The sequence below is a fragment of the Copadichromis virginalis genome, linkage group LG6 (assembly GCF_057382275.1).
Source record: "Copadichromis virginalis isolate Kocher_CV1m ecotype Utaka linkage group LG6, C_Virginalis_male_GT1.1, whole genome shotgun sequence".
Classification (NCBI taxonomy): domain Eukaryota; kingdom Metazoa; phylum Chordata; class Actinopteri; order Cichliformes; family Cichlidae; genus Copadichromis; species Copadichromis virginalis.
The window spans coordinates 2,769,312-2,782,897 of NC_140623.1; the positions used below are offsets into that span (position 1 = coordinate 2,769,312).

At 39.0% G+C, this 13,586-nt stretch overlaps 1 protein-coding gene across 1 annotated transcript in view; it reads left to right on the forward strand.

The window, feature by feature from the left end:
- The window catches only part of LOC146706920 (voltage-gated delayed rectifier potassium channel KCNH1-like), a 104,743-nt gene extending 97,410 nt beyond the window's left edge, over positions 1-7,333 (forward strand). Inside the window, exon 11 of the mRNA XM_085458218.1 lies at positions 1,868-7,333. Within this exon, the coding sequence (XP_085314344.1) occupies positions 1,868-2,707 (840 nt within the window). The 3' untranslated portion in view covers positions 2,708-7,333. The remainder of the gene's footprint in view (positions 1-1,867) is intronic.
- Positions 7,334-13,586: the final 6,253 nt, after the last annotated feature.

The window sequence follows — 13,586 nt, forward strand, 5'->3', positions numbered from 1 at the left end:
GCCTTGCCTCGTACCTCTTTGCAGTGGAAACGCTGATGATTGTACACCATTAGTTATGACACAAGCTTCTGGAAGTTTGTAGTGTTGTGGAAGTTTTCCATTTAAATAAAGCCTGCAGACAAGCGGTGAGCGGTAGCTAACATTCTTTAATCAAAACACACAAAGACAACAGACAACCAAGCTAGATGAAGTCCCTGCATGTCCGCGGGACAGACGGTCAGCAGAGTCTCCCTGAGCCTAGCATGGCTCTCAGTTAAATACCTTCTCCAGGAACAAAAGGCAGTACACAGCTGTTTTACACTTTAAGGTTCAGACTCCCTTGCTACCTCCCAGAGTCCTCGAAGAGACAAAAGACTCTTCCTGTGGAGTTGTCTGCTTCCTTGCTAGACCCCCGCCATTTGTCTTTCAGTATGAGTGTCAGACATGTTAAAATCCAGTGGCACCAAGGCATTATACAATAAAATAATGTGATTAATACGTAAGTAAAAGAAATTCCTATACAGTAGATAGTTTTAATCCATGCAATAAAACCCTCACCTAAGCCAAATCTTTCTAATACATTAAATAAATATGTCCACTCGATTCTGGCAAATGCCTTTTCGGCATCTAAAGATATAACATAGGCTTTATAATTTGTCTGATTCGAGTATTGTATAATATTTAATAGTCGTCTAATATTTGTAGATGAGAAACGATTTTGGATAAAGCCTGTTTGATCAGGGTTTATAAGCAGTGGGAGAATGCCCTCAAGCCTCCTTACTAATAGCTGTTATGGTCCTCTCTGTGTCAGCTCACCACTTTCTCTCTGGCTCTTTCTCCTTTAGTGCTCTCTATCTCCTCTTTCTCTGTGTGTATGTCTCTGTTTATGGGACAAAGACACAAACTGAACTGGAATACCATTTGTAGATAATCCTGCCCTGTGGAATCTTCATTTGAATTCAGTGTTAATATGCACTGAACTTTGGTACACATCCTTCCTACCTGAGTGATCTTTGACAGCTTGAATGTAACTTTTCACAATCCTTATGTTTGAGAGAATAATTGAACAGATCAGTCTGTTGTGGCACTGGCAGAAAATATTTTGCAAGTTTTTTTTTATTTTTCAACTCTGCAGCTGAAGCCACAAATGCATTTTCCAACAACTGTGGCATCATTTAAGAGGAAATAAATTTATTACAAAGAAGCATTGTTACAGCAAATAAATAATTGACCAAACACAAATTTTCTTTTTGTGTTGATAACAAAAGCTGATATTAAATAGGCTATTCAATAATTTACATTTCCTGTTCATTGACAAGAAAACTGTATGAAGACAAGCCTAAATTCTTGGGGAATTTTAATAAATTTCCCAGTTTAATACATGGGGCCTGTACAATAAAACAAGTTTGCTATACCCGGGATATCTTTTCGTCATCTGGCTTCAGTTCAGTAATCATTCTAGACAACCCAATGAGTCAACGAGTTTACAATTCTAGCTATAAGCTGCCTTGTATAAAACAGTTCGTTGGCAAAATATAACCAAGAAAATAGCAAAATAAAGAAAATGGGTAAGTCCACTGCCCATTACATTTCTAAAAATAAATAAATAAATAAATAATAGTAGAAAAGTCTAAAGAATTTAAACACATGATAGGTTAAAACAACACAGTAACTGCAGCATAAAGTGGCAGTGTAAGTGTTTTAGATGTGGGAGTGGAGTGAATTTATGTGTCATTTAAATGGTTTAGGTGGTCAGTTAGACTGGAAAATCGTTATAAATAAAGTACCTTTAAAGCCAGATAGGAAAGCTAACAAAGAAGATTCATCAGTATCAGTACCACAGTACTGATTCTTTGAGCTGCAATAACTATGGTCTATCTCTTAACAGATTGTCTTTCGGAAGATCAGTGATGTGAAACGTGAAGAGGAAGAGATGCTGAAAAGGAAGAATGAGGCTCCTCTCAACCTCCCACCAGACCACCCAGTTCGACGACTCTTTCAGCGTTTCCGGCAGCAGAAGGAAGCCCGTCTCGCTGCTGAGTGGGGTAGTCAGGCCACTGGTGATGTCGAGAAAGGTGTTATTCACCTGGAGCCATCCAGAGGTCCAGAGAGGCTTGCCTCTACTAGTATTGTCTTAGTAACTGAGAACCAAACTGCAACCACCAGTTCCTCCACATCTTCATCATCCAGGGCATCCAGCCAAGCCATGTTTCATGTTCCCGGCATCCAAAATGGCAGCCTAACTGGTTGCAAATCTGCAGAGCCACCCAAAGCTAAAGGGTGGGGACGTTTCAAAGAGTCAGTTGTGAAAGCTGAGTCGTGGAGCAGTGTCTCCAAGGCTGAGTCCATGGAAATGCTGACTGATAGAACTAAGTGTCACAACGAGGTGTCTCTAAGGAAAACAGATTCATGTGACAGTGGCATCACAAAGAGCGATCTCCGCTTAGATAATGTTGGCAGTGTCAGAACACCACAGGAGCGAAGCCCAGTCCAGTCTGATGAAAAGAGGGTCTTTTGTCCAATACCAGAGCAGAGTGTGCAAGCGTCTATCCTCGAGTTCAAACAAGAATTAAAAGGAGACATCAGAAATCTGAACAGTCGCATGACAGTGCTGGAGACACAGCTTACAGAGGTGCTACGACTTCTTAAATCAAGGAAATCATCTGGGTCCTTTTTCGAGTTCTCTCGGCCACCATCTCCTGACTCTGATAAGGACAGCTTCAATTAAATTAGATGGCTCGGATAATTGTGGTTAATGATGATTCATCATTGTCATATCATACTCAGCATACTCATCCTATGCTGTCTGTATGGTATCATATACCATATGATACCTGGGACATAAAGACAGCAAAAGCACCTTTTATGTTTTCAGCATTACGTTTCTTTTTGAGATAGTCAGGTCCATAAATATTGGGACACCGACACAATTCTAACATTTCTGGCTCTATACACCACCACAATGGATTTCAATGGAATGATACGAGCAAGATGTGCTTTAACTGCAGACTGTCAACTTTTATTTGAGGGTATTTATATCCAAATCAGGTGAACGGTTTGCATATGTGCCTCCCAAAAGTAATAGGACAGAATAAGAATCATAGATCAAACTTTCACGTTTTAATTCTTGGTTGCAAATCCTTTGCAGTCAAATACAGCACACACATAGACATCACCAGACGCTGGGTTTCATCTCTGGTGATGCTCTGCCAGGCCTCTACTGCAACCGTCTTCAGTTCCTGCTTGTTCTTGGGGCATTTTCCCTTCAGTTTTGTCTTCAGCAAGTGAAATGCATGGCATATTTTAACCTGTGCTGCTTTTGTCAACAGTCACATCATCAAATACAAGAGAACGCGTTCCACTGGCAGCCATACATGCCCACGCCATGACACTACCACCACCATGCTTCACTGATGAGGTGGTATGCTTAGGATCATGAGCAGTTCCTTGATCTTGGTGTCATCTGTCCATAGGATGATGTTGTTCCAGAACTGTGAAGGATTTTTAGAGGGTGTTTGGCAAAATCTAATCTGGCCTTCCTGTTTTTGGGGCCCACCAATGGTTTACATCTTGTGGTGAACCCTCTGTATTCACACTGGTGAAGTCTTCTCTTGATTATTGACTTTGACACACATAAACCTAAGCGTTTTTTTATTCCCACCCTATTCCCACCTACTAATAATCTGAATACATATTGTTTGTGCATCACAAGGCTGTAGTTTTACCTGTGGCATGTGAGGTGACTTCAAGATGCAAATTAGACAAAAAAAAGTGAAGTGGTACAGAATACTCTAGACAGCTATCATATTTAAAGCAAGGGCCACAAAAGTTAACTTGGTAAGCTTTTACTATAACGAGATGATCAGAGCCAACTTGCTAATGCTGGTGCTATCTTGACCATATTGTCAATATAGAACACTTTGTTTTTCCCTTTTGCTTAGAAAGGCCCTCACTGTAGCTTGTATTTAGGGTGGTGTAGGAGGCAACTTTTCTGTTTCTGGTTACTTTTTTCATTCTAGAAAATAGATAAGGATAGGATTTTTATAAAGTATATGATGTTGTTGTTCTGAGCTTGTTTTAACTGACCTTATGTCATAATCTTTGTCTTTGACTTTTTGTAGAATCCTATGTGTTTCTAAAATACATGCAGAGAACCACGTTTTGGCAAGTATTGTACACTTATTAAACTACTGATTTGTTTGTAAAGAAGCTGAGGTACTGGACACCGAATGGTAACACAGTTAGGCTTTTACTGCCTAAATGCTAACTGTTGTCTTTAGATAGTTCACACTCTGAAGGTGAAGTTTCATTTATGTCATAAAACCTGCTCAACCTGCTTCAAGGGATTTATTAAAATGAGTAGATGCCCTCACGAGCAGCAAGGGGCCTTAAAACGAATTAAAAAAGAAAACGCAATCCACATGTAAGATAAGATAAACCTTTATGAGTCCCACACGTAGGAAATTTTTGGGTCACAGCAGAAAGCACAAGTTAAGAGCAGTAAAAATAAAATAAAAAATACAATAGAATAAGATAACATAACATACTGTACAAAATATTAAAAGTTAAAATGAGGATTAAATTTAAGGTCTTATGTAATTAATATCACACAAATAGTTAAAGCTGCATTCATTCATATTTGACACCATTTTGACAGAAAGATTTTAAATAATGTTTCTTCATTTAGATTACTAGAGCTATTGAATAAGATATTTATGTGTATGTCAGTTAGTGCCTCCTTCAGGCCCCTAAATCTTTGTTGGATTTTTTAAAATTTACTATTTAATATGTCATTTAAAACAGTTCCTATGAAAAAAAAATCACTTGCCAGATATTCTTTTACTTTACCTTACTTTAGCAAAGACTGGTTTACTTCTGTTAAAGTTTTTGTGTTTTCAGTCAACATAACTTGTTGATACTTTTAAGCCACCACCTCTGGACCACTACTTCTGTTTGGGCAGTTCATCAACTCTCATTAGTTTCTTTTTTTCTTTCTTTCTCTTTTTTTTTCATTCACTAATATTAAGGTGTGTTCACAGCAGTGAAAAATTCCAGGCCACAATAACATTTTAGATTATCTAGCCAAAAGACAAAATTTATGTCATTGCAAAGTGTCCATCATCCATTAACAATTCATAAGAATCCCTATCCCTCCTTGTAGGAAGCCAAGTTACACACACTAATGCGCTAATGATTTTTCATCTAAACTGTGCTAAAGGTGAAGGTCATGGTTGTTGAAGGTCAAGGACTGATCGAAGTGCTTAACTTTAAAAACATTAAAAATATAAAAATACAAAAATTATATATCTATGTGTGTGTGTGTGTGTGTGTGTGTGTGTGTGTGTGTGTGTGTGTGTGTGTGTGTGAGGAACCTTGGAGTAATTTTTGACCAGGATACGTCCTTCAATGCGCAAATTAAACAAATATGTAGCGGCATTCTTCCATTTGCACAATATATCTCTAAAATATTTCTAGGCTGGACTACTGTAATTCGTTCGTATCAGGATGTCTAAAAACTCCCTTAAAACCCTTCAGTTTATCCAAACTGCTGAAGGAACTGTACCTAAAGTGATTAGAAAGAGAGAGCATATTTGTCCTATATTGGCTTTTCTTCATTGGTTGCCTGTTAAATCCATAATCAAATTTAAAATCCTTTTCATCACATACAAGGTCTTGAATAATCAGGCCCCATCTTATCTTAATGGCCTTATAGTATTATACCACTCCACAAGAGCACTTTGCTTTCAGACTGTGGGCTTACTTGTTGTTCTTAGAGTATTTAAAAGTAGAATGGGAGGCAGAGCCTTCAGCTTTCATGCCCCTCAACTATGGAGCCAGCTTCCAGTTTGGATTTCATCTCTTTTTCTCATTAATTACTGTTTGTAAGCTAGTGAAAGTCCTAATATGGCCAAAGATGGGCCAAACCTTAGGTAGATGTGCACATTACTATGGTAGGTAGGGACACCTATTATCACCTATTACCTAGTAAAATTATTTCTATAATTAACTTTTAATTATACAAATTTTGACCAATATCTGAAGAAATATGGACTTTCCAGCACACAGGACCATGCAGTTGAACAAATTGAAGTGTAAGCTTTACATCATGTGTCCACATAAATTGTAAACTGTATTGTCTGTATTGTAAACAAGGGTCTCCACTGACAAAACAGAATGTACATGTGGTACATTCTTTCATACTAAGCTGTAGAAGGTGTTTATTCACTGAACTTTTCCTCACATCATTTAAATGTCTCTATTAGCTTGGAAAGAAAGCAACTGGACTTATTTAATTTTCTTTCCGCACTGCCTAGACTACCATTACCTGGATGATTGAGAACCAACATAGACATATTGCCTTTATTAAAGAATGCATCATGCATATATTGTTCTGCAACTTTAATCAGCATCAGACTACTTTATTAATCCCTAGGAAATTATGTAAATTATGTAAGCTCTGTGTTGTCTGCAAGCATGAAGAAAACACTAAAACTGTGCCAACTATAAACTTTAAATGAAAACTTTACAGTAAAATTTCAAATGTCAGGCTTCATGACAAATTTGATAAAGAATTACTTAAAGGCACAGAAAATAAAGTGTGTCATTCAAAAAATGTCAAAAATGTACCTCTTGACTTGTCTAAATAATAACCTGAGATGTATGTATCCCAACTTGGTATCTGGTGTGTCCTCTCTCAGTGTGATAATATGCAACCATTGTCCTATATGCTGCGTTTATGGAGAGACTGGTTGTTATTTGTGTGAAGTTGTGAAGGTCATGTTGTCCTGCGGGGAAACTGCTATCAACACTGATGCATTTTGATTGTCATCCCTGCATGAAGCTTGTGTCTGAAATGTGTTTTTCTAAAGGAAATGCTTAAATCTAGCTGAATGCCTTGTTACTTCACTACTGTTACTTGTTACCTGGCTGGATATCTGAAGCCTCTTCTCTAAACTTTACCATTTTCTGTTAGTCACATATATGTTGCGACTGTCACCTGTGCATGACGACCATAACAATAAATAAATAGATAGATTTTGTTTTGTTTGTTGTTAGGTCTGTTTCCATTTTTCACTTGTTATGAACTAACACTGTATCAGCACAAAGAATATTGATAAAATCACATCAAATGTCATCAAGACACCTTGTACTTGTATCTTTGCTGTGTATTTTTTGGAAGAAGAACGTTGTTGCTCACAGTAACAGACACAGATAGAAGTAGAAACCTTTTGTTGCGACTTAATGTATTTCAGTTAAAGTCTTTAAAGGTAAAAAGACAAAACCAACTTTAAATAGATAACTGTATAAGAGTTATTGTGTTGAATGTTTCAATACAATTTATTTTTGTTGATTATTCACTTTGCAAAATAATTTTTTTCTGACGTTGATGAACATTTTCATTTTAATCAATGGGATTTTTGTCCAGCCTTTGGCTGTTTTTTTTCCCACCTTTGGTCTTACCAGGTGTGACCAAACATTTGGTCCCACCTGTTAGGTGCATCCTTCTGGGTCGATCATCATAGCCGTTTTTTCTACAGAGCTCTCATCGTTTCGAATCACGTGTCCATAACACCTCAGGCGGGACTCAAGCATCTTTTCCTTAATTGGGGCTACGCCTATTCGCTTCCGTATGTCTTTGTTCGTAACACGGTCCCGTCTTGTAATTCCCAAGCTCCATCAGAGCATGCGCATCTCCATGGTGTTTAGGGCCTGTTCATGTGTGGTCAACGTTAGTTTTTAAAAAAACATCTTACTCCCAGATGTTTCTTTAGGTTGGAGGTGGAGTCTTTTGATGCCGAGAGCAGCTTGGTTGCTGGCAAACAGAGTATGCATCCCACGGTCAGATTTTGCCCATCCCTTTCTTCTTTAAATGTGAAGTGGTGTCAGAATTTCCAAGTAACAAATGCATTCCTGTGTAACTGACACCACCAGCATTAACAGGATACTTACATTAGAGCCTCTTAGACTACGTTCACACTGCAGGCGAAAGCGCATCAAATGACCCTATGCGACCCACATCCGATCATGGTATCACAGTGTGAACGGCACAAATCCAATATTTTCAAATCCGATCTGGGTCACTTTTGTATGTGGTACTGAATCCGATGCATATCTGATGTTTTAAAAGTTTTAGACTGCTGTTTGAATGGTCATGTCGCATTAAATCTGTCTTTTATGTCACTGACACAGGACAGACGCCAATTATCAGCGTCGGAGAAGTGCCCGATAAGACATCGCAAACGCTTCCTGGCCATCCCGTGTAGATGTCAGTGAAACTGTTGGGAAGACAGTATTGGAGAAACGTTAACATTTTATTTGTACTGTATAATCTGCAGATTCTGACAGAAATCTGCAACTATCCTTTGAAGCACCGCTCCTCTAAAACAGCAATAAGGATCATTATTAAGCCATATGTAAATAAGAAAATAACTTTAAGTTTCCAAATTTTGCTTTAAGTTATAAAGTCAGAAGCAAGTCTTTATATTAACAGCTAACAATACTGTTTGGTCTAGGTCTAAACAGGGAGAAAAGCGGACTACTCCTCAGGGTGGAATATATAATTATTATGTATAATCCCTGAATACAACAGAAATGTCACTAATGAAATCAGTTGCAACATAAAATCACAGCCTGCTTTAGATCCGCATCCAGCTTGTCTCTTTGTTTCTGGGCCAAGCTCTGCTTACTTTTCCTTTTTCTGGATCTTTTTTTTCTGAATCTTTTCTATTCCAGCAGGGATCCCCATAACCTCACCCTTGAAAAAAAGCTTTCTGCAAAGCCCCCTCCCTCTCTTGTTCCCTGTTCCCACTTTCCTCTTTCTCCTCCTCAACTGATGATCTGTATTGCAGTGCCAATCCTCCTCCTCACTACAGCAGAGAACAAACAAGAGGGTCATCCTCTCAGACTGAGAAGAAAAAAATACATCTACAACCAACTTCCCGTTTTTCCATCCTTTCTGTATTATACTCATGCCATAGCATGGTCTAGAGGGCTACAAATGAACAGCTTCCACTTCCTGCAGGTTACTTCTTCTTAGACCAGGGACATTTTAAAAATCACTTGGAAAATAAGCTTATTATATGTATAAAGGATGACAAGGATGCCACCTGGGCGCCTCCTGTGTGGTGTTCCAACTCAAGACATGCTGGTGAGTTTATATATCTCGCCTGGTCTGGGATTGCTGTGATGTTTCTCAGGTGCCTGGGGAGAGGGAGGTCTGAGCCTATCTGCTGAGGCTGCTGCCCCCATGATATGGTCCTGGATAAGCAGACGAAAATGGATGGTCTGATGGATGGATAAATAAAAAGATGTATAAATAAAAGTAGTAGTTTCACAGTACCAAAATATATATTTAAAGTTTATTGTTTAATTTTAAGACAGACACTGAATAGTGCAGGTCTAAAATGTGTTGCTTTGGTAAGAATATTTGGCAGTAAATAATAAATCCCTGATGAAATCTTAACAGTGGTGACATTTTCTTTGACTTTAACTTGAAAAAGTGTTTTAGCTAGATGAACATGAACACGAACACAATAACTCATATGGAAATAAGAATGTACACACTGGCAATAGTTTGAAAAAGATACTTTAGTGTCTCCAGCACAACATTCTAGTGAGCTTAAATTTGAGTGTTTTTGAACTCTTTAAACTCAGGATTGCTATTGCTTCAAAACTTTAGTAATCAGGCTGCTACCTAAACGCATAGTAATTAGTGAAACTTATTTTATAACATAGTCATTGTAGTCATCTTGACATTAAACTTTAACCATCTGTTTAAGCAATTAGGAATTAAATGCAAAAATACTTAGATGTCAAATGTTTCGAATATTTGAAACAAGCAATTTAATTGGTTTCACATTTCACTACTTTCATCTTTAGCTTACCAGCAGCGTGGATATTTCTTCTGGAGTTTTACTGTATCTGGCCCTGATAACCGTCACATTCCACAAAGAGCACAGAAAAAGCTGAACAGTTTTCATTTTTAAACTCTCCAAATGCATTGAAATCAGTTGAATGAATGCAGAGTTCAGTTCAGTCCATCACTACTTCAAACTCATTTTTCAGGTTAAAAATAGGAAAGGCAGCATTTCACCTGCATATTTGGCTTAACTTGTCAACAGGCTAGCTGAGCTCGGGATCACCCATTGCCATTTGCAGTCAGAATTGCTGAGTGGGCCCGCCTTTTTAAAGTACGCCTTTGCCCCTACAGAGGTGTGTGTGTGTGTGTGTGTGTGTGTGTGTGTGTGTGTGTGTGTGTGTGTGTGTGTATGCCACTACCCCCTGTCCCCCACCCCAACACACATACACACCACCTGAACAGGTCAAGGCCTTCTGTTTGTTATCAGACTTGTTTTTGCATCCTGGCTGAACCTTCTGGTGTGTGAGGAAAAAACTGCAGTGGGGATCATATATCTACCTCTGCAGGGCTGCCGGGGGCATAACCTAACAAATGTGTGGGGTCAACTGGTAAGGACTTATTTCTGTTGTGTTTGTAATGCAGAAGTAGGGAATACTGCTAGGTTGAATGATTAGGTAAGAAACTGCTTGGATATGAATAACAATGACTGGGATTCCTGCAGTTTAAAACTGCTAACTTTTAAACTATTTAAGAGATTCAGAGTGAGAACTCCTGATGAATTTGACGCATGTGTTCTGGTTTGACAGTCCTGTAAACTTGTAGATCTGCTTATAATTTTAAACAACTTAGTAATAGTTCTCTCTTTAAGATGAATGGTTCTTTTCATGCTGTAACAGACAGAAGGGAGCTTTTGTGACATTGCTGCTCATGATTTGCCCAGCCAGATTATTGTCAGATAATAATGAGCTGCTATTGCTATCTGCTACATCTTGGACAAACAAGGAGAATATTAACTGGTTCCTCTGATTTCTTAAGTATGCTGGCAACCAGGCAGTAAAAAAACAGCTGTTGTGAAGGAGGAAGATGTAGTAGGCTTGGGTAGGGATTAAAATAATTTACAATTTAAGATTAAACAAATAAAAGGAGAAAATGATTGAGATGAGTCAAGAGGTTTTGTACTGAAGATGTTTAGTTAGATGGCTTTACATAACTCATTTTAAAGTAAAGATGCAACTTCCCTCACTTTCTGAAGCCTATAGGAGCACTTGAAGAGAGAAAGAAGCTAAACAAGAAATAATCAGATGAAGACAATGAAATGGATGAAGACTAAAGATTGGGGGGGACAACACAAACAGTTACCCTCGGTACATTTAACATTGAGCCCAGCAGGCGACAACAATGGTGTCAGCAAGACTCTTCTCGGTCTGAACGTTGCTAGATTTCTCTTTGGCTGATTTCAGTGTGCTTGGGCAGCACAAAGTTAAAACAATTGGGAGGGGTTTTTTTTTTCCTTTTTTCCATTGTGCCCAGCAGGTCTCAACTCATATAAAGACACAAAGGTTGCAGGTGCTTCATGGTACTGCACAGCTCTTATATTGACAAACTGCTGCTTGATTGTCAAGAATGGGAAGCTGGAGTCTTAAGCATGCTAAATCCTTTGCTATGATGGTACTTCGGTGAGGAGTGTTTCTTTTCAAGGTGCTGCCCTATTTTCTATTTCTGACTCAGAGAAAAACAGCGATAGGTGAGAATGGGATTGGTCAGTTGGTTATTTGTCCAAATTGTTGAACTACAAACAAAGTGAAAGATAAGAACTGTAAGATATATATATATATATATATATATATATATATATATATATATAGGAGACCTTTTTTTCTCTCACATCACCTCACTGACACGGTTACTGGATATTAGAAATGAGGAGAAGCAAAGCCCAAATGTAAGGGAGGAAGAGTGTAACATTGAGATTTTTTTTCCTGCAAACATGCTGATGGATGTTAGGAAATATAGTGATGTTTGTTGTTTGATGTGCATGTAGTAAACTGTTGTGTTGTGTACTGCTTGGTTCTGCTTGCTAAACAAGACTATGTTACTGCATAAAACAGCTCTGAGTGTGTCTTGCGAACATGTGGTTTGCCAGCTGATTGTGCAGCTCAGTAGACCCGGCCCGAGGGGGGGAAATCCTACTGTCAGACTCCAACTTGTCAGTCTGGTGACCTACACAGACTCTCATCTGCACAGTCCTCATTCATAGTCTTCTACAAACCCTAACATTACAGCTAACAGGTAGATTTTCTTATTTTAGTCCAGCTAGGTCAAACAACAAAGACCCACTCAGTAAATGGCACCACATTTCCAAGGAAAAGCAGTGAAGCTGAGCCTGTGGGTCTCACACGTGGATCCTGGAATGCATAAAACTGTACAAGATCAACAGGAACTTAAGACCCTTCATCAGGGCTCTCTGAAGGTCTGTGGTAAACAGCCGATTATTAGAGATGGATACAGAATACAACAAATGTCACATTAAAATGAGACAACACTGAAATGTCATTGCTGTAGACTGTGTAGTCTAATGGATCATTCTACCAAACGGCATCATTGTAGGCAAAAGGAAATCACGAAGAGGCTGCACCAACCATATATGTGTAGAGAGGAAGCCAAGTCCTGAGTCATGGGAAGAACAAGATCTGGACAATACCTATGCCCTGACAGGCATCAGATCCCCTGCTGGGATAATAAGATGGGCAAAGAAGATGCCACTGACATCATAAGAAAGCCCCTTACCATGTATGGAGGATTTAAAGAAGTCCAGATGCTTTTCTTTCCAAGCTCCTATGGCTACTATGACCTGGATGACTGAGGACCTTCACAGACACAAGAATTGGAGACCCGGCTCCACACCCTTGAAAAACCTGTAGCTAGCCAGGGTCCACTAGACGGTGCAGCTGAAAGTAGTGTAGCCTCAGAGAGCTTTCGCCAGCAGATTGTCCCAAGCAGCAGGGAAAACAGGATAGCTGAGTGATGCTGATGACATTTGGTGATACCAAGCTTCTTGGGCTCTTGGGTTCTTTTGAATCTCAGGAAACTGGATGTCATATTTGACAGTTCAATGTCGCTTGAGCATTACTTAAAAAAACTGGTTTTGAACTCCCCAAAATTGACCATCTGAACATAGCAACAGAACACGTTGGATTTTGTTGAGAAGGTGAGAGGTGTCATTATGGTGGCAGATGAAACTATGGTCTCGGACAATGTTACATCTCTCTTCACTTGTGTTCCAGTCACTGAGGTAGTCCATAAAAAATTACAGGATGACCCCAACCTCAGCAACAGGACCACTCTCAGCACCGACCAAATGTGTTTCCTTATGAACTGTGTCTTAATTCCACCTACTTCACATACAAGGGTCAGTACTACAGGCAGAAACATGGGTGTGCCATGGGTTCCCCAGTTTCACCCATCGTGGGCAATTTGTACATGGAAGAAGTGGAAAAGAGGGCTTTGCTATCCTACCCTGGAACACCACCAAGCCATTGATTCAGGGTGACACCAGGGTAAAATCAAATCTCAGGATGTACCACATTTCACGGATCACATTAACTCCATGGATTGACACATCAAATTCACCAGTGAGGATATGAAAAATGGCAGGTTAGTCTTCTTAGACTCTGAGATTTCCATCTGTAATGGGGGACATCTAAAAGCTGATGTGTACCGGAAACCTACACATACGGATCAGTATTTA